At 43.0% G+C, this 21,528-nt stretch overlaps 1 protein-coding gene across 1 annotated transcript in view; it reads left to right on the top strand.

Moving 5' to 3' along the window:
- Window positions 1-21,528, top strand: part of LOC120914023 (histo-blood group ABO system transferase-like) — a 177,918-nt gene that overhangs the window by 103,551 nt on the left and 52,839 nt on the right. Inside the window, exons 3-4 of the mRNA XM_040324452.1 lie at window positions 2,817-2,873; window positions 10,065-10,127. Coding sequence (XP_040180386.1) covers window positions 2,817-2,873; window positions 10,065-10,127 — 120 coding nt within the window. The remainder of the gene's footprint in view (window positions 1-2,816; window positions 2,874-10,064; window positions 10,128-21,528) is intronic.

Raw genomic sequence — 21,528 nt, 5'->3', positions numbered from 1 at the left:
GCTGCATCCCACAGTTGGGATAAAAGACCCTCAAGGTCCCCCATAGCTGAAATTAGAGGCCAAAGACTGGCACAGAATCTTTCTCTACCTTGCTGATCTCCAACTGAATCACACCCCACTGGGTCACCAAACACCCACCCCAGTTCCACCCCTCCCTGACATAGACCAATGAGCACCACTCTTTCTCCTGTACTTTTAACTTGGCCCAACTTTTTATCCATGCTAAGCCCCTTTAACCCCTGTCATGTCGGCCCTACATCCATTGCCTTCTTCTCTTTTACACTGGGCCTCCCTATCTCAGGAGTAGGGATGAGCCGAACACCCCCCCGTTCGGTTCGCACCAGAACCTTCGAACGGACCGAACGTTCATGCAAACATTTAGAACCCCATTGACGTCTATGGGACTCGAACGTTCAAATTCAAAAGTGCTAATTTTAAAGCCTAATATGCAAGTTATTGTTGTAAAACGTCTTTGAGAACCCGGGTCTTGCCCCAGGGAACATGTATCAATGGAAAAAAAGTTTTAAAAACTGTTGTTTTTTCAGGAGCAGTGATTTTAATGATGATTAACCCCTTCCATACAGGGCATTTTCACCCCCTTCCTGCCCAGACCAATTTTTAGTTTTTAGCGCTGTTGCACTTTGAATGACAATTGCGTGGTCATGCAACACTGTACCCAAACTAAATCTTTATGTTTTCCCCCCCCAAAAATAGAGCTTTCGTTTGGTGGTATTTGATCATCTCTGTGGTTTTTATTTTTTGCGCTATAAACAAAAGAAGAGAACTTTTTTTTAAAAAAAACACAATTTTTTACTTTTTTATTAAATACATATCACAATTTTTTTAAAAAAACACATTTTTTTCTCCTCAGTTTAGGCAGATACGTATTCTTCTACATATTTTTGGTAAAAAAAAAACGCAATAATCGTATATTGATTGGTTTGCGCAAAAGTTATAGCGTCTACAAAATAGGTGATAGATTTATGGCATTTTTATTTTACAATTTTTTTTACTAGTAATGGCGGCGATCTGCGATTTTTTATTGTGACCGTGACATTGCGGCCAACACATCGGACACTTTTGACACCTATTTGGGACCATTCACATTTATACAGTGATTAGTGCTATAAATATGCACTGATTAAATGTGACTGGCAGGGAAGGGGTTAACCACTAGGGGGCGCTGAAGGGGTTAAAAATGTTCTGTATAGTGTTTTCCAACTGTAGGGGGGAGGGGACTCACAAGGGGAGGAGACCGATTTGTGTTCCTCTGTACTGGGAACACAGCATTGGTCTCCTCACCTCTGACAGGAGGTGGATCTGTGTGTTTACACACACAGATCCACACTCCTGCCGTGATCACTGGCAATCGCCGGCGGCCCCGGCGGCAATCGCGGGCGCTGGGTCACCAGCGGCGCGTGCCCTAGAACGCCAGGAATACAGGACGTCATATGACGTCCACCCGGATGGAGGGAGGGTTCCTGCCGACATCATTTGACAATGCGCCAGTAGGGAAGGGGTTAAATTAAAAAAAAAATAATGTTTTTTTCAGGACTCCTGAAAAAACAACCGTTTTTAAAACTTTTTTTCCATTGATACATGTTCCCTCGGGCAAGACCCGGGTTCTCAAAGACGTTTTCACAGGCATACTCTAGACACCCAGCAGGTACAATATTTAAAGGAATTTTTCTTTTTTATTTGTTTTTTATTTAAGCATCATTAAAATCACTGCTCCTGAATCTTTAGGTGCAAACTACAGAGCACATGGACAGTACACACCAAGTAGCTTTAGGTGCAAACTCTAGAGCACATGGCCAGTACACACGAAGTAGCTTTAGGTGCAAACTGCAGAGAACACGGCTAGTACACACCAAGTAGCTTTAGGTGCAAACTACAGAGGACACGGACAGTACACACCAAGTAGCTTTAGGTGCAAACTGCAGAGCACACGGCCAGTACACACCAAGTAGATTTAGGTGCAAACTACAGAGCACACGGCCAGTACACACCAAGTAGCTTTAGGTGCAAACTACAGAGGACACAGGCAATAAACCACGTAAGAATACTGCAGCAAGCACAATCACTAGCCTGCCAGTAAATTAGGAAGAATTGATCTAGCTAAACTATACAGTGTATAAATATATGTACAACACCTGGGATGTATATATATTCTCTACACACTGTAAAATTAACTGACTAGCCTGCCTGCCTGCCTGCCTGCCTGCCTGCCTGCAAAAAATGACACTCTCTCTGTCCTCTCTTAACCACCGCAACACACTACACAAGGCCGACCTGCAGGCGGCCTTTTATAGTGTGGGGCGTGTAGTAAACCCCCTGAGCCATAATTGGCCAAAGTCACCCTGGCTTTGGACAATTATGGCTCTCCGTTTTTTGCAAGCTGTGATTGGCCAAGCATGCGGGTCATAGGGCATGCTTGGCCAATCATCAGCCAGCGATGCCGCAGTAAATTATGGTCTGTGGAACGTAACTCGAATTTGTCGCGAACGACCCGTTTTGTTCGTATTTCGATGAACGATCAAACATACGATGTTCGAGTCGAACATGAGTTCGACTCGAATACGAAGCTCATCCCTTCTCAGAAGGAGTTCTGGGTCTGCTGTTGGTCGATATTAATCAGCCTAACTGTGCAGGCAATGGCCAACTGACTCACCCCTCTGCTCATGTGTAGGCTCTCCTTTAAGCTACACAGGTAACATAGCATGGTACAGTACATGAGTATTGTTGAATAAGAGAAGTCTTTATTTTTTTAAACTATATATTTTACAATTTTCTTTCATTTGTACAATTGCTTTCAGGTATGAAAACAAAACAATTAAGTGGAAATTTGAGGCTCTGATTCGCTGTAGCCAAGAGTAAGTAATTTGTTTAATTACTAGATGAACCTAAGGCTGGGTTCACACTACTACACTACTTTCATCCTACTTTGCTCTGCTACATTGGTCCTACATTTATCCTACATTGGTCCTACATCCATCCTACTTTCATGAACAGGATACTACTTTGGTCCGACTTCAATGATATTCAATGGGCCTGAAGTAGGATCAATGTAGGACCAAAAGTAGTACAGGGAGCATTTTCAAAGTCGGACCGACTTGTGTAGGACGCTACAAGACGCTCTCATAGGGAAACATTGAACACAGAGCAAAGTAGGATGAAAGTAGTGTAGTAGTGTGAACCCAGCCTCAAGGAGGCCTGTACTGAGAACATGTGTAGGCTACCACTGCTGTTTGCTGAACTCTGTTTAAGCCTAATGCCGCATACACACGGTCGTTTTTCAAAATGTCATTTTAAATGACCGTGTGTGGGCTTCACATTGTTTTTTGTCTTCTAAAAAATGACCAAAAAAAAATTCGAACATGGTTCAATTTTTTATGTCGTTTTTCAAAATGTCATTTTTTGTGTCATAAAAAAAAAAATGTTGTGTGTGGGCTAAAACGACGTTTTAAACAACGTTTTAAACCCGCGCATGCTCAGAAGCAAGTTATGAGACAGGAGCTTGAATGGAACAGAGTGCCGTCGTACATGTTGTACGTAACCGCGCTTTGCTAGAGCATTTTCAGAAAACGATGGTATGTGGGCAACGTCGTTTTTTATGATGAAGTTAGAAAAACTTCGTTTTTTTTCATGATGAAAAACTTTGTTTTATTTCATCACAAAAAACGACCGTGTGTACGCGGCATAAGTTCACATTGATGCAATTTGACATGTCAAATCGCATGCCAAATCGGCGGCTATTGCCGGCAATGGCACTGTCCTAATCAGTGTGATGCAAACTTTGTGGCGCCACACCAATTCCTAAAAGTAGTTTCTGTACTACTTTTGACGACTTTGGGTGCGATTTTTAATAGACATCTGTGCAGGAATCGGCACAGATGTCTCTGAAATCGCCCCTGAAGTCGCGCTGACATGCAGGTATGAAATCATGAGAGTTCAGCTGAACTCGCACAATTTCAATCCCGCAGCAGTGTAAACTTGAGTTTAAGACCCCTTTCACACTGGCAGCGCCTGGCTGTTACGCTAAAGCGCCGCTCGTTTTTGGCACTTTATCACTGTTTTTACGTCACTTTTTACAAAAAAAAAAGGTAAACATTCCAGTTTTGCTGCTCTTTCAAATCGCTTTTCAGGTGCTTTGGAAGCCATGCCCATTCATTACAATGGGCAGGGTGTTTTGGGAGCGCTGTACAGGGTTGCCAACTGTTAGGCATGTGCATTTCGTTCTGAATCGAAATTCGGACGAATTTTTCATTATTCGGACATTCGAATGCATACGAATTCCCGAATTGCAATATTAATGAATTTACCGAATCCGAACGAACGTTTTCGATTCCGAATCGAAAACCCGCGGACGAAATTCGATCGGAATTCGAATTTTTTTTTGTCGAATTCCGATCGAATTTCGTCCGCGTGTTTTTGATTTGGAATTCGAAAAAAAAAATGTTTTTTTTTTTTTTTAATTCCGATCGAATTTCGTCCGCGGGTTTTCGATTTGGAATTCGAAAAAATTTTTTTTTTTTTTTTTTTTCGAATTCCGATCGAATTTCGAAATTATATTCGAAAAGAGACTATTTGTTGTCGAATCCGGTCGAAATACTTTCGAATTCGACCGGATTTTTCGAAATTCGGTCGAAAAACGAAACGAAAGTTCCGAAAACGAATTTAACACATGTAACGAACCTAACTTAACGAAATTAATTAAATAACGAATTAAAACGAAACGAAACAAAATTTTCCCTTTTGCCTACCAACTGTCATAAAATTTACTGACAGTTTGTAAAAATCAATAATTTTTTACAACTGCCGCTAAATATCAGGGGCTGATAATTACAAGCTGTGTTGACTTTATAAGTGTAAATCAAGCAAATGACTTTGTTATAGGTATTGTCAGTGTTTCCATATCATGTTTATACTGTTCAAATATTTACTGTGTTAGTTGTCAATAGGAGTTCTGTAAACTGTAATTTATCAGGTTGCCAGTAAAAATTGTGCTCCACCAGTAAATTTTCCATGTTTTGTCAGGAAAAATTTCTGCAGGAGGTTGGCAACCCTGGCGCTGTATACATGTACACATAGGCTTTTAGAATCGTTTAGAAGCTGCTGCAGTTCAACCTCCCTCTCCTTAAGCCTAATGCCGCGTACACACGATCATAATTTCCGACATGAAAAGTTCGATTTGAGCTTTTGGTCAGAAATTCCGACCGTGTGTAGGCCCCATCGGACATTTTCTGTCTGAATTTCCGATAGCAAAAATTTGAGAGCAGGTTCACAAAAATCCTACGCATGCTCGGAATCATTGAACTTAATTTTTCTTGGCTCATCGTAGTGTTGGACGTGACCGCGTTCTTGACGTTCGGAATTTCCGACAACATTTGTGTGACCATGTGTATGCAACACAAGTTTAAGCCAACATTCCGTTGGAAAAAATCCATGTTTTTCTTGTCGGAAATTCCGATCGTGTGTACGCGACATAAAAGTGCTAATTGCTTGGCTTTTGTGATGATCTACAGGCATACCTCCCAACATTTTGAATTCGAAATGAGGCACACCTACCATGAAACGTATGTAGGCATAGGACACGCCCCCTGCTACACCCCCTAAAGGAGAATTAACCCCCAAAAAAGTTTAATTAAATACACAAGTGCTTTTTTTTACCACTACTATTCCTTTATTTTGGCTTTTAAAATGTACAAATGCAGCAATTTAGAAATTGGATGAAAGTTTTAGCACTGGGGAACACTTTTTGAAAGATAAGAAATAGGATTTTTTAATACAGCTTACCTGTAAAATCCTTTTCTTGGGAATACATCACGGAACACAGAGCCTTAACTACTAAATGGGTTATGTAGTCACTACAGGTGATTGGACACTGGAAAACCCAATTAAAATTGAGTTCCTCCCCTATATAACCCCTCCCAAAAGCAATAAGTGTTCCACGTTAACTCCGAAGAGGGGTGGGAGCTCTGTGTCCCGTGATGTATTCCCAAGAAAAGGATTTTACAGGTAAGCTGTATTAAAAAATCCTATTTTCTTGATCATACATCACGGGACATAGAGCCTTAATTACTTAATAGGATGTCCCATAGTAAATGAAAAAAATGTAAGTGCAACGCAATGAAAGTCCATATAAAAGTGACTGAAGATGACACCCAGTGATACAGCAAAAACTCTTCAAACGTAAGGGATGTAACCTCCACCAACAAGAGAAATGCTTCCTTACCAGGTGGGATTGACCATTTGCATTAACAACTGGTCAAAACAGCTTGGTCTCAGCATAGAAGAGAAGATGCGGATGGATCCAGCAGAGTGGTAAGTAATCCAATCAGATATGCAAAAACAACAGAAAACACGGTCTCAGTGTAGACTGTTTGTATTTTATTCCAAGGATAAACAGGTTCACTATACAGCAAAGATCCTGGGCTGCACAATATGCACAGAAAAATCCACTGAAGGACTACCGTCTGGTATAGCGAATGGGATTAAAAACATAAAAAAACATGGCATGTAGCCATGGTGTACAGCCGCGAACGGCAATGGAAAGGACGCGGGTGACGTCACAAAGCTCCTTTCCCTGTCCTATAGTAATACTAAAATTTGAGGGGAGGGAGACACAGATCAGAATAAGACCACCATCGAGCCAGAGGATCGATACTGCTGCCTGCAGCACTCTACGCCCGAAGGCAGCTTGCTCGTAACCTCTCACACCTACCTGGTAGAATTTAGTAAATGTATGGACCGAAGACCAAGTAGCAGCCTTACAGATCTGAGCCATGGAGGCCTGGTGTTGCACTGCCCTTGAAGCACCAACTGCTTCATGGGCCTCATCCCCACAACCCTTGCCCGGTGGTTGTGGGGGTCTGCGGGCGGGGGGCTTATCAGAATCTGGAAGACCCCTTTAACAAAAGGGACCCCCAGATCCTGCCCCCCCCCATGTGAATTGGTAATGGGGTACATTGAACCCCTACCATTTCACGAAGGAAGTATAAATAGTTGGAAAAAACACACACACACACACCGTAGAAAAAAAGTCCTTTATTAATAAAAAATAAATTAAAAAATCCAGCGGTGGTAATCTACTCGGTCCCAGCTAACTGCACCAACGTTGTCTGTATCCAGCGATGGTTGATCTCCGGTCCAGCGATGAGAAGATCCATCCATCCAGAGCGCAGCCACGCCGACCTCCTCTCTCCGCTGGACACAGCCCAGCGAATGACGCGCTGTAGCTTTGACATTTCTTATATAGGGGAGGCGGGGCCACCCGTCACGTGACCCCGCCCCCTCTGACGCACCCTCTGCTACGTCACTGGGAAAGCCCAGCAAGGGGGAAGACTGGGCTTCCCCAGTGACGTAGCAGAGGGTGCGTCAGAGGGGGCAGGGTCATGTGACAGGTGGCCCCGCCTCCCCTATATAAGAAATGTCACATCTTCAGCCACATCATTCGCTGGGCTGTGTCCAGCGGAGAGAGGAGGTTGGCGTGGCTGCGCTCTGGATGGATGGATCTTCTCATCGCTGGACCGGAGATCACCTGTCGCTGGATAAAGACAACGTTGGAGCAGGGAGCTGGGATGAGTAGATTACCACCGCTGGCTGGATTTTTTTTATTTTTTTGTTATTAATAAAGGACCTTTTTCTACAGTGTGTGTGTTTTTTCCAACTATTTATCCTTCATTTGTGAAATGGTAGGGGTACAATGTACCCCATTCCCAATTCACATAGGGGGGCCAGGATCTGGGGGTCCCCTTTGTTAAAGGGGTCTTCCAGATTCTGATAAGCCCCCCGCCCGCAGACCCCCACAACCACCGGGCAAGGGTTGTGGGGATAAGGCCCTTGTCCCCATCAACATGGGGACATCCTCCCCATGTTGAGGGCATGTGGCCTGGTACGGTTCAGGAGAGGGGGGGCACTTTGCCCCCCCTCTTTTCTGCGGCCGGCCAGGTCAACGTGCTCGGATAACGGGTCTGGTTATGGATATTTAGGGGGAACCGCACGTCATTTTTTTTTTAATTGACGGCGGGGTTCCCCTTAACCACTTGCTTACTGGGCACGTAAACCCCCTTCGTGCCCAGGCAAAATTTCAGCTTCCGGCACTGCGTCGCTTTAACTAACATTTGCGCGGTCGTGCGACGTGGCTCCCAAACAAAATTGACGTCCTTTTTTCCCCACAAATAGAGCTTTATTTTGGTGGTATTTGATCACCTCTGCGGTTTTTATTTTTTGTGCTATAAACAAAAAACAGCGACAATTTAAAAAAAATATATATATTTTTTACTTGTTGCTATAATAAATATCCCAATTTTTTTTTTTTAAAAACTATTTTTTTTCTCAGTTAAGGCCGATACGTATTTTTCAACATATTTTTGTAAAAAAAATAATAAAATCGCAATAAGCGACTGGTTTGCGCAAAAGTTATAGCGCCTACAAAATGGGGAACAGAATTATGATTTTTTTTTATTATTTTTTTTTTACTAGTAATTGCGGCGATCTGCGATTTTTATTGGGACTGCGATATTGCGGCGGACACATCGGACACTTTTGACACAAATTGGGGACCATTCACATTTATACAGCGATCAGTGTATAACTGTATAAATATGACTGGCAGGGAAGGGGTTAACACTAATGTCACCTCCGGTACCTCTTGGTGGACTCTTTGTTACACTCTTACGCGTATTCGTCACTTCTCGTGACTTCCCCTGAGGAAGTCACGGGAATTGACGAATACGCGTAAGAGTGTAACAAAGAGTCCACCAAGAGGTACCGGAAGTGACGTTGGCGAACACACTTTCCTTTTTTACATGCCTGATTTTATCATAGCTATGTGAGTACCCTTATGTAGTTTTTCTGTTGAATAAACCTTTTTAAACGATACTGCACTATTGGTACTTTATCTCTCTGGGTGCGAGTCATTGTCAATCCTGGGACGTGACTACTGAGAGGGACCTGTCTTTTGAATTACAGTCCATCTGGATAACATCCTATGCGGATACGATCAGAAAGTGCGTTTAGGTTTATATGCTGTTACCTTACAGCAGTAAGGTAAGGGGACATCCTCACTTACTCTGAAGAGATCACTGGAAACTCATCTTTTCTTCACGTTGTATTTTGGCATCTACGTCAACACTTTTATTTATATTTTGGACTCCTGTTTTTTTTCTTTTTTTGTTATGCCCATAGGCTTTTGCTGCATGGACTTTTATCTTAGCCTATCTCAGCCACCTGTGTGTTGTGTTATGCACGTTGTACACCTTATTTTGCAGTAGTACATTATTATATTATTGTATTTCACTTTACCATGAGGATATACCTAATAGCACTGGTGTTTTAAATTGATACACCCCTGTCAGCTAGCTTAGCTGCACTGTAATATGTTTACTTTTGATGCTATATGTCTTTGATTGGACTGGTATATAATCATTAGACAGACTATTTTTTCACATATTTACTTCCTCCACACGTTTATCCCATCCCTTATTTTATAGCGCAGCGCAGTCCTCCTTTACTTACCTCATCCTTTGATTTTGCTTTTAAATGTCCTTATTTCTTCTGAGAAATCCTCACTTCCTGTTCTTCTGTCTGTAACTCCACACAGTAATGCAAGGCTTTCTTCCTGGTGTGGAGTGTCGTGCTCGCCCCCTCCCTTGGACTACAGGAGAGTCAGGACGCTCTCTACGTTGCAGATAGAGAGAGGAGCTATGTGTTAGTGGGCGTCCTGACACTCCTGTAGTCCAAGGAAGAGGGCGAGCACGACACTCCACACCAGGGAGAAAGCCTTGCATTACTGTGTGGAGTTACAGACAGAAGAACAGGAAGTGAGGATTTCTCAGAAGAAATAAGGACATTTAAAAGCAAAATGAAAGGATGAGGTAAGTGAAGGAGGACTGCACTAAGGTAAAATAAGCTATTTAGGGGGAAAAAATTGCACCTTTACAATCCCTTTAAGGCTAGATAGTGTTAAGCTTAATTTATTCTTTAATTTCACTTTTCCACTTTAATATGGTAGGGGTTGGACTTTGTCAATAGGTAACAATGTATCTGCATTCTCTACACAGACCCAGTAATGCAAAAGATGACGTCTCGCCATTGGACCTCTTAACTGACTTGGGTATTGGAAGGTAAGGTTTAATGGATTGGGATATAACTAAAATCTTGTCACACATACATCTTTGTTTCTTCTTAATAGATAGTGTGACCCGACATTGTAACCCTTTTTAGGGGGGGTTTATGATAACTGGGCCTCCCCAAAAAGGATATTGTGCTAGACCTGGAGGTAAGTTGGCAGTACCTCCGCCCTGTGAACAGAGGGTATTCTCTTCCTGGGAAAAGAACCACTAATCTAATCAAAAAAGTTGGAATCAGGGGAACTACTGCAACCAGCAAATAACATTAACCATAAGTATATAGACATACACCAGCATTGAGATAATGTGACCTTTATATAAGATTAATAATAGTACATATATCCAATGTACAAACTGGTAATATCAGCAAAGGGCCCACCAAGAGTCCAGATAAATGTTGATGTCATGTATCTTGGCTGCTCCCCCTTGCGGCTCTGGTCCAAGCATCCCTGAAAATGGTGACAGAAGTAGAATACTCAAAAAATCACAGGTGCAGGTAGCTTGGTAGCAGGTGACTGCCAGGGCTAAGACGTCATCAGGGGGAGCCACAGTCATGCACAGTGAATCTGAAGCTTGGTCAGGTAGCAGGCTGAGGTCAGTACCTGGGAAGTAGGCAGAGCGAGATCCAGTAGCAGGCTGAGGTCAGCACCATTGAAATGAGAGCAATCAGAGGCAAGCTGAGTTCAGAATCCAAAATCCACAAAAGCGAGGGAGGGGAGAAAACAGCTCAGACCTCTGGTGTAGTAAAAGGATCAAAAGGCTTTATTAAAAACAACATATTATATACTCGCAAAATAAAACATGAAAGAGTGCATATAGTCCATGAGAAAAAGCCCACTAAACACACAAAACAGTCACAAAGAAAGGATGGATGAGCAGCCACAGTGTCTGAATCACTGTGTGGCTAGCTGACAGGTGAAGTGCTGGCCTGGATGGCAGTAGTCTCTGCTGCTCCTGCTCGGCGCGCTCATTTCCAAGGACAGCTCTCAGTAGAAGATGGTCTTCTGTAAAAGTGGGGTCACAGAATGCATTTCGAGGACTCCTCTTTATCAGCTAATCCCTACGGGCTACCCAGCTCCACCCTATGCATTACATAATGTCATATCACTTCATTAGGGGCTTTTAAGTGGGTAACATCTTGTGCATTTTATCAACCCTTATGTTTACTGTCACCTAGGTGACCCGGGCGCATCATAATCCCACCTGTTGACTGGTACCCATACTGTACATCTGCCCTATAATATTTATTAAAAACGTAAATACCAACATTTCTAAAATTATTTAAAACCACCTGTCAAAACTATACTTATCTTTAAGAAGCTACTGTACCCCAATTTAACACAAACTTATTTGACTGTTTATAAGCAATGTACAAAAAATCCCTGGGGCATCCCCTCTGTTCTTTCTGTACATAAAATAGCACCACGTTGATTTCACATTAATACACTAATCTTAAATTACAAAACATATAAGATTCCCAACTACTAAAATCAATTAAATAAAAATGAAAGATGGTGTCATCACAAGAAAGTGACCGGATTATACTAGAATTGAGAAAAAGCATTAGCAGGATCAACAAGGAAACATATCTAGCTGTTGGTGATATTCTGTCTAGCAGCATGTGTGGATTGGGCACTATAGTGATTGCTATCTCTATAACCCAGTTTATGGCCCTTACGTATAGCAAATCCAAAGAGTGTACATGTACACAGTACATACAGCGCTCCTAAGAGAAGTGCAAAGTCCCTCGGTCCATTGGAACTTTCATCTGTATCTGTAGACCATCAACAGGGTGTCATGGATCTGCAGTAATGTTTCATGCCCTGTCTGTCTGCTTGATAAATGAAAAGGAATGCAGCACTCTTACCAAAGGAGCTCCTGAGTATAGAAGTAGAGTCCACTATAGGGTGCTTAGGCTGTTGTGTCCTCCGGACAACACTTAGGCAAAATAGGAAAATCCGGCAACTTCATGTCCATATACAAATGCAGGGGCGTACCTAGAGCATTTGGCACCTGGAGCGGATCCTATATCTGGCACCCCCCACCTTAATAATGTAAAAACACCCCACTGTGCCCCCTGCATACCTCTGCATCCTTCAATATCTTTGTGTCACTACTGTGTACCCCCTCTCCACAACTGCACCCAGGGCTGGTGCAAGGATGTTTGACACCCTAGGCTGCCGCTGGCTGCCTGCTGATGCTGAAACATAGTTGCTTGCTGCAGAGAGAAACGAGTAGGAATACCAGTGGCCGGGCGCCCTAGGCAGCAGTGTGCCCTAGGCAGCCGCCTAGTTTGCCTAGTGGTAGCAAAGGCCCTGACTGCACCTCGGGACCCCTTTACATTACACAACACCCTGCACCTCTGGACCCCTTTACATTACACAGCACCGCACCTCTGGACCCCTTTACATTACACAGCACCACAACTTTGGACCCCTTCACATTACACAGAACCGCACCTTTGGATTCTTTTACATTGCACAGCACCCTGCACCTCTGGACCCCTTTACATTACACAGCACCGCACCTATGAACCCCTTCACATTACACAGCACTGCACCTCTGGACCCCTTTACATTACACAGCACCCTGCACCTGTGGACCCTTTTACATTACACAACACCCTGCACCTTTGAACCCCTTTACATTACACAGCCCTTGTACCTCTGGACCCCTTTACATTATACTGCACCCTGCACCTCTGGACCACTTTACATTACACAGCACCCTGAACCTCAGAACCCCTTTACATTGCACAGCCCTTGTACCTCTGGACCCCTTTACATTACACAGCACCCCGCACCTCTGGACCCCTTTACATTACTTAGTACCCTGCACATATGGACCCCTTTACATTACACAGCCCCCTGCACCTCTGGACCTGTTTACATTACACAGCACCCTGCACCTCTTGACCACTTTACATTACACAATCCCCCACAGCTCTGGACGCCTGTACATTACACAGATACCCCCTAACAGTTCTGGACCCCTGCAGGTTACACAGACCCCCCCCCTACAGTGCAGACTCCCCCTACAGTACAGAACCCCTCCCTACAGTGCAACCCCCTTGCAGTGCAGACCCCTCTACAGTGCAGACCCCCCTCTACAGTACAGCCCCCCTCTACAGTGCAGACCCCCCCTACAGTGCAGACCCCCCACAGTACAGACCCCCCTACAGTCCGGCCCCTACCCTACAGTGCACAGACCCCCCTTGTGTCTTCTCTGGTCCCCCCCTGTGCTCTTCTCCGGTCCCCCCTTGTGCTCTTCTCCAATCTCCCCCTGTGCTGTTCTCCGCCCCCCCCCTACTCGCTCAGCACCTACGTGCGTACAGCAAGTAGCCTCATGCTACACTGGCTCTCACCTCTATCTCCTAGGTGAAGCCCTACTGACTCCCATGCCCAGACCTCCTGTCTGCAGAGTGGAGTCGTCTCCAACTGGGAGCCTTGAGCCTTGGTCTGGTGATTATTTAAAGCCCAGAACACAGCTGACTCATTAGGGAACTGGCTGTTTATTAGACCTGGATCCTAGCTCACTTACAAACATGAGTGAAGGACAGGCAGATGGTATTGACATTACAATATTGAACAAAAGGTACAACCGAGGAAGGGGGCCATCCCAGATGACGATATAAATATAAACGATATTAGTAGCAAACTAATTGTTCCTCCAGATACAATACTCTTCCCATCGGCCAAGGGTAAGTTTGGAAAACAGGGAGAAAGAGAGGCTCCCATCGCCGTGCCCCATATCTGGAGGAAAAAATAACCTTGGGAAGAGAAATAATTGTGTTCTACCCTCCGAAATTAACCGGGCCTACGCAAGATGCAGATGGGACTCCTTGGTGATAAAGAAACTGAGGGCGGTGTGAAATAGAAGTATATAAAGATTGGACATCGAGGGAGAGCTAATATAAGAGGGTTCCCAATGGCAATTGCTCAAAATTTCCAATAGCTGTAACGAGTCCTTGATGTATGAAGGCAAAGATTGCACCATGGGCTGAAGGAAGCAATCGATGTATTCAGATAGCCCACTGGTGACACTCTCCATTCTAGCTACAATCAGCCTGCCGGGTGGATTGGTGATATTTTTGTGAACCTTAGGTAAATGATAAAAATAGGGATGCCTAAAAAATTCCCTATACATAAACATGTATTCTTCGTTAATGACTTTATCTAGCAGGGCAGAATCTAGTAAGGATTTAAGCTCCGCCTGGAAACCTGCATGCGCAAGATAGGCCAATTCATCCCGAAGGACAATATTACCTCCTTTATCGGCCTGTCTGATAATAAGTGTAACAGGCGCTCGCAGCACCGTATTGCGTTCCAGGCTGGAACACATACGGCGACCACATGATAACGTCATCCCCCTGCGCCGCGTGCCTTCCACCGCGGAACGCGGAAGTGCACCTCGAATTAAGGCTTATGCACTACACCTGCCTTCCTCCTATATCAGGACAGCGTGCATAGTACACGCTGTCCTATTATTGTCGGCCGTACCCGGCTTGGCTACATTTTAACTACATTTTAACTACAGCTACTATCCTTCCTGAATGGAAACCATCCTTTCCATGGATCTGCGGACACCGCAAGATATCCCCCACCAGGAGACCTCCATAAAAGATCCCATTGCTGCTGCAATACTCTGGAAAACACTCATCCTCTGCAAACGGATAAGTACTATTTCTGTTCTAGAATTACCCACTTCACATGTAGCCTTTACAAGTACTGTATTTAATATAGGCTTATGTAATGCTATCCTGCTGCTTGGGATTACTTAGTGTGTCTTCAGCTGTCCGCTGTGGAATTTCATAAAGGGACATATACTCTTAATTCAATTACGCTACAGTTGTCTCTCTTAAGTAAATTGCTATTGCATACAGTATTCTCATATGCTTCGTGCTTGACATTCGTTGTTATTTGTATACCGACTTCCGCCCTAAAATACTGAACATGTTCGTTATACATTTTCTTGGCTAAGGTTGGAAGCTATGTTGTAATACCTCCTCCCTTGGTAGCCCAATGCATTCCTTTATGTAAAGTGATATGATGTGGAGTACCCCCAAACTCCTGTTCTCTGATTGGAATGACGCCTGGGGTCCTGTACTGACAATCACTTGCATAAGAGAAGTGCATTGGAATCTTTAATGCAGTTGTGCTTGTTGATCTTTATTGTAATTTATCTACGCTAGCAGTTGAAGGCATGTCCAATGACGGAGCGATCACATGTAAACAAACCGGCATCATTTGACGACGCCGGTTCCTCCCTCCTCTCTCTGTACCAATCGGTACAGTGTGAGAAGGGGGAGCGCGGGTGTCAGCAGCGCTGTGGATGGATCTGTGACTATTGCAGTCACAGATCCATCCATCCCTGCTCAGCCATCCCTGCAACCCCCGCCCCAATACTGTGCAATACCCCCTGCAATACTGTGCAATACCCCCTGCAATGCTGTGCAATACCCCCTGCAATACTCTGCAATACCCCCTGCACTAATACTCTGCAATACCCCCTGCGCTAATACTCTGCAATACCCCCTGCGCAATACTCTGCAATACCCCCTGCGCTAATACTCTGCAATACCCCCTGCGCTAATACTCTGCAATACCCCCTGCGCTAATACTCTGCAATACCCCCTGCGCCAATACTCTGCAATACCCCCTGCACCAATACTCTGCAATACCCCCTGCTCCAGTACTCTGCAATACCCCCTGCGCCAGTACTTTGCAATACCCCCTGCGCCAATACTCTGCAATACCCCCTGCGCCAGTACTCTGCAATACCCCCTGCGCCAGTACTCTGCAATTCCCCCTGCGCCAATACTCTGCAATACCGCCGCACAATACTCTGCAATACCCTCGCACCAATACTCTGCAATACCCTCGCACCAATACTCTGCAATACCCTTGCACCAATACTCTGCAATACCCCCACACAATACTCTGCAATACCCTCCGCACAATACTCTGCAGTACCCCCGCACCAATACTCTGCAGTACCCCGCACCAATACTCTGCAGTTCCCCCGCACCAATACTCTGCAATACCCCCGCACCAATACTCTGCAATACCCCCCGCACAATACTCTGCAATACCCCCCCCCCCGCACAATACTCTGCAATACCCCCGCACAATACTCTGCAATACCCGGAAAAAAAATGTGTTTTAACCACTTCCTGCCCGCCGGTCGTCATATGACGTCCTTGAATTTGTGCAGGGATATCTGAATGATGCCTGCAGCTACAGGCATCATTCAGATATCCTCTTTTTCAGTCTGCGATTCTCTACACCATAAGAATAATCATGTTGGCTGTTCCACCTCTTGATTGTTCTTGTGAAAGGGGATGTCCCCCCTCCCTTCTCCCTCCGGTGCTTCTTCCGACTCACCGCTACGATCGAAGCCAGGATTGTTTTTTTTTTCCCAGGCTTCCCAGCCTAGAGGTGAGATGTGGGGTCTTATTGACCCCATATCTCACTGTAAAGAGGACCTGTCATGCTATATTCCTATTACAAGGGATGTTTACATTCCTTGTAATAGGAATAAAAGTGATCAAAACATTTATTTTTGGAGAAAAAAATAAAATAAAGTAAAATGAACAATAAAAACATTTTTTTAAAGCACCCCTGTTCCCGTGTGCTCGTATACAGAAGCGACCACACTCGTAAGTCCCGCCCACATATGAAAACGGTGTTCAAACCACACATGTGAGGTATCGCTGCGAATGTTAGAGCGAGAGCAATAATTTTGGCCCTAGACCTCTTCTCCAACTAAAAAGATGTAAACAGTAAAAATATTTAAAGCGTCACCTATGGGGATTTTTAAGTAGCAAAGTTTGGCGCCATTCCACAAGCGTGTGCAATTTTGAAGGGTGACATGTTGGGTATCTATTGACTCGGCGTAACTTCATTTTTCATATTATGCAAAAACATTGGGCTAACTTTAATGGGTTTTTTTTTTTAAAACACAAAACCGTTTTATTTTTAAAAAAAACGCGTTCGAAAAATTGCTGCGAAAATAACGTGCGCGATTAAAAGTTGCAACGGCCGCCATTGTATTCTCTAGGGTCTTTGCTAAAAAAGCATATATAATGTTTTGGGGTTCTATGTAATTTTCTAGCAAATAAATGATGATTTTTCCATGTAGGAGAGGAATGTCAGAATTGGTCTGGGTGTTCCAGAACGCTTGATGGTGCTCCCTGCATGTTGGGCCTCTGTATGTGGCCACGCTATGTAAAAGTCTCACACATTTGGTATCGCCATACTCAGGGGGAATAGCAGAATGTGTTTTGGGGTGTAATTTGTGGTATGCATATGCTGTGTGTGAGAAATAACCTGCTAACATGAACATTTTGTGAAGAAAAAAAAAATCTTGATTTTGCAAAGAATTGTGGGAAAAAAATTACAACTTCAAAAAACTCACCATGCCTCTTTCTAAATACCTTGGAATGTCTTCTTTCCAAAAAGGGGTCATTTGGGGGGTATTTGTACTTTTCTGGCATGTTAGGGTCTCAAGAAACGAGAGAGGCTGTCGGTACTTCAGGTGTGATCAAATTGATCAATTTTCAGTAATTGGTACTATAGCTTGTAGACCCTATAACTTTCACCCAGACTAAATAATAACCAAATTTTTTTTTTACCAAAGATATGTAGCAGTATACATTTTAGGCCAAATTTATGAGGAAAAATTACTTTTTTGCTAAATTTTATAATAGAAATGAAGAAAAATTTTCTTTCTTTTTTCATTTATAGCAAAAAAAAAGACGCAGAGGTGATCAAATGCCACCAAAAGAAAGCTCTATTTGTGGGAAAAAAAGGACAAAAATTTCATTTGGTTACAGTGTTGTATGAATGAGTTATTGTCATTCAAAATGTGAGAGCACCGAAAGCTGATAATTGGTCTGGTTATTAAGTGGGTTTTCGTGCCTGGTGGTCAAGTGGTTAACATCCAGTTGTCACTAGACAAAGCTCAGTCAAAGCTGCGCAAATTGACCACTCATGTTCTCCTTAAAATAACAAAATGGTGCCAATCCTACCAATCATCATCCACATACATTTGTTACAAGGTAAATGTATGAGAGAGAGATCTCTATATTAAACAAAAACCTAAATTAATAAGGGATTTCTTCAGATCTTCAAATGATTATATTCAAGTTCTCTATTATTAAAGAAAGATTTGCCCTATAGTAAGCCTTTATAGTTCACTAACATTCACTCAGACAGATATTCCATCTTCAAAAATTTCAATGAACTCTCAAAAAAGTTATTTAGGCTCAAAAATGTTTAAAACCATTACTCTAGTAAACCACATCTTCTAAATATATTTTCCTAATTTGTGAACTCCATTGCAGGTCTCTGGTTTCAACAGATTCACAGAAGGGTAATTTACCACAGCGTGTAACCTGATCTGCATCTCTATGCTAGAAGCACATTTCCTTAATGATCTCTAAAGGAAAACATCTGCTAGCTACTGCTAGAACAGATCTTCCATATATGTATGCCATACATTGTAAGATTCGTTAACAATAAAATTTATCGTTTTTCTCATTTTTAACCTTTTTAAAAAAAAACTAAACATATTTGGTTTGTACATCTGCCAAAAATCATGTACATTACATTATAATATGACGTTTCTTGACTACAGTAGCGACAAAAATTGTTTAGGGGACAAACTCGTGAAATTCACAGATTAGTTCCAGCCTAATGAACTGTGAATTGGCCATTTTCCCGAGATACTCCTCCAACCAAAGTCTCCACTTATCAGAAACATCAAATTACTTTTACAAAAAACTTTTAACACTTGTTTTTTTTTTTACAATTTTTAGATTGAACATAACTTTCATATTTTAATATTTTTATATTTTTCCTGGGTAACCTTAAGTAAATTAGAACAATCTACTACCTTAATTTAACAACCAAACCCCAGTTTAGAATCTTTTGTAAACATTGTTCAATCCTCAACTTATTATTAATTCCTGCAACCAAATCTGTAGGATTTTTTGTTAAACACTAAATACCATGTTGTTTACCATTATCTGAATTCTAAACAGCTCTTTACACAATCTTAATCAATAATTTCCTCTTAAAACTTTGTTCTGATACCATGTTTATGCTTTTGAATGACCACATGTCATAACACATTTTCCTGTTTAGGGCTAAAATATTCATAAACATTTTACATGCAGCATTAAACTTAATTTCCTCATTAAAGAACTTCTTTACACTCTGACGTTAATTAACTAATTACTCTATAGCATTTATCACAGTGATTATGGGACTCAGGGACTCAAAACCTGCAGCCACTTGGTCTCTTGCTTTAAACTCATATCCGGGACCCCCCTTGGGACCCCTCTGGCATCTACATATACATATGGGGCATTCCAGCACACAGATTCCCAGTGGTCACAATCATCACACATATATATGGTTCCTGAACATGTTACCCTGCCAGTCTAATGGAGGGAAGGAGATTATAGTGCAGTAATCAAATATAAGAAAAAAGATATATAGTTTCATTCTGATGCGGGTGACACAGTCGATCATATCTCATCTCCAGAGAATGTTTTCGAAGGAACTTCTTAACCATCACACAGTCACCAGGGAATATACAGTGAATATCGGTACCTAAACCAGGATCTGAAATGCAGGAAAATACTCATACATGGATATTAGTTAATTACTTTTCAAGAGCGGTCACATAATTTCTCAAAGTATCAGACTGTAATTGCAACTGTTGTGGGTAAATAACAAACTTATCTAGAGGCTGTTTCAAACAAGATTTCAAAAGGGGATAATGAATGCTTCCCCCTTGGGGAGTACCGTACACTGAATAAGGCTATTGGCAAACTTTCTGGCCAGGACAGACCTGTGTCATTTTCAGCATTCGGGTTTTAAGTGTGGTTCATTCTTTCCACTTTCCCACTACTCTGAGGGTGGTAAGGTATGTGAAATGTGAAACACTAATGTGGTACCCAGGACCTTGATCACTCTCTATCACCTCAGTTACCCCATATCTGATTCTGGAGCAATCAACATACAAGGTGAATTAAGGCATAGGGGTCGGGGCACACAGGACAGAGGGTAGGTGAGCGGATTCCACCTTCATGAGTTCAAAGCAATCATGTTCATCCAGGGCAGGAGCAGGTAGGTCTGCGCCATTCTCTTCTTCCTGTTCTTTCCATAGACATGGCATGATACCCCCCTTGGACAAAACAAAGGAGAGAAGAAGGGTTGGTGGGTTACAGAACACAGAATCCAGTATGGGCAATGGGCAGGATAGGATGCCATCTGCGTACACAGGGGGTAGAGGGGGTAGTGCAATACTGAGCACATGGGGTTGGGGCAGGATGAGGCAGGTTGGAGCAAGGCCTGTTTGCAGGGGGAAAGGCCTCCATCAGAGAACAGCATTCGGGCGGAGCCCATGCTTCCACAATAGCAGTGGTGTTGCTCCGCATACATACAGCAGCTTAAACCTTGGGCAGATCACCACCCGGTACAACAGCCGGTGTCCGATAGGTAATACCAACAGTGAAAGCAGCAGGTGCACCAGTCCGTAAACTGGACATCAGGCATGGTCTTGAAGAGGCAATAGCCACAGTAATAGCCCCTTGGGCACCACATTATCACAGTATAACAGGCAACAAGCCATATATTTATCATATCGGGAGTCACATTTCACCACCAGGGTAGGTAGCTCATGTAAAGGCTTTCTCAGCTGAGGTGGCAGGGCATAGGGGAGTGGCAGGTCTGGAACTCAGTGATAAATACAGGCAGGGCCCCACAAATCACACAATCTGACTGATAAAACATTAAAAATCTGTGTAGGCTGATCATCTATCAATATCAAAATTAAGCTCAGCTCAAAAAAAAAAAAAAACGCTTCAAAGATAAGCATCATGAGTTACTAAAACTCCTTCTTATGCATCAACATTATCAGGTGCTGTGTCGTGGAACAGATAAACTCACATATATATCTAACAAAGAGACAGTTGCAATTTACCAGTCTTACTTTAAAAACCTTTCCCCTATGTTTTTTTTCTTTTCCCTTGGCCTCTAACAGCCAGCAGACACATGGTTAATAAGACACACAGCAGCCGGAGAGGGTGGGAGGGAAACTTTTGAGCCTGTCCAAGGCAGAAGGGAGGGAGGGATGAGTGGAAAAAAACAGGCTGGAGCGTGTGCATGTCTCCAATTCTGAGCAGCTTGCGTCTCCCCTAAAAATGCATGTTAAGATGCATAGCAGCTTATGACATGAACAAACAGTAAACAACACAAACACACAGATAGAATATGACTATTTCAGCCCCTCTGTCTGCAGGGCGTTAATTCTTAACCCCTAACCCCGAATATATATATATATATATATATATATATATATATGTGACGAGATCCTTCCTCGCCCA

Source organism: Rana temporaria, chromosome 9 (genome assembly GCF_905171775.1).
Source record: "Rana temporaria chromosome 9, aRanTem1.1, whole genome shotgun sequence".
Classification (NCBI taxonomy): Eukaryota; Metazoa; Chordata; class Amphibia; order Anura; family Ranidae; genus Rana; species Rana temporaria.
The sequence above is the reverse complement of the archived record's forward strand: the minus strand, read 5'-3'. Positions and strand labels throughout refer to the sequence as shown.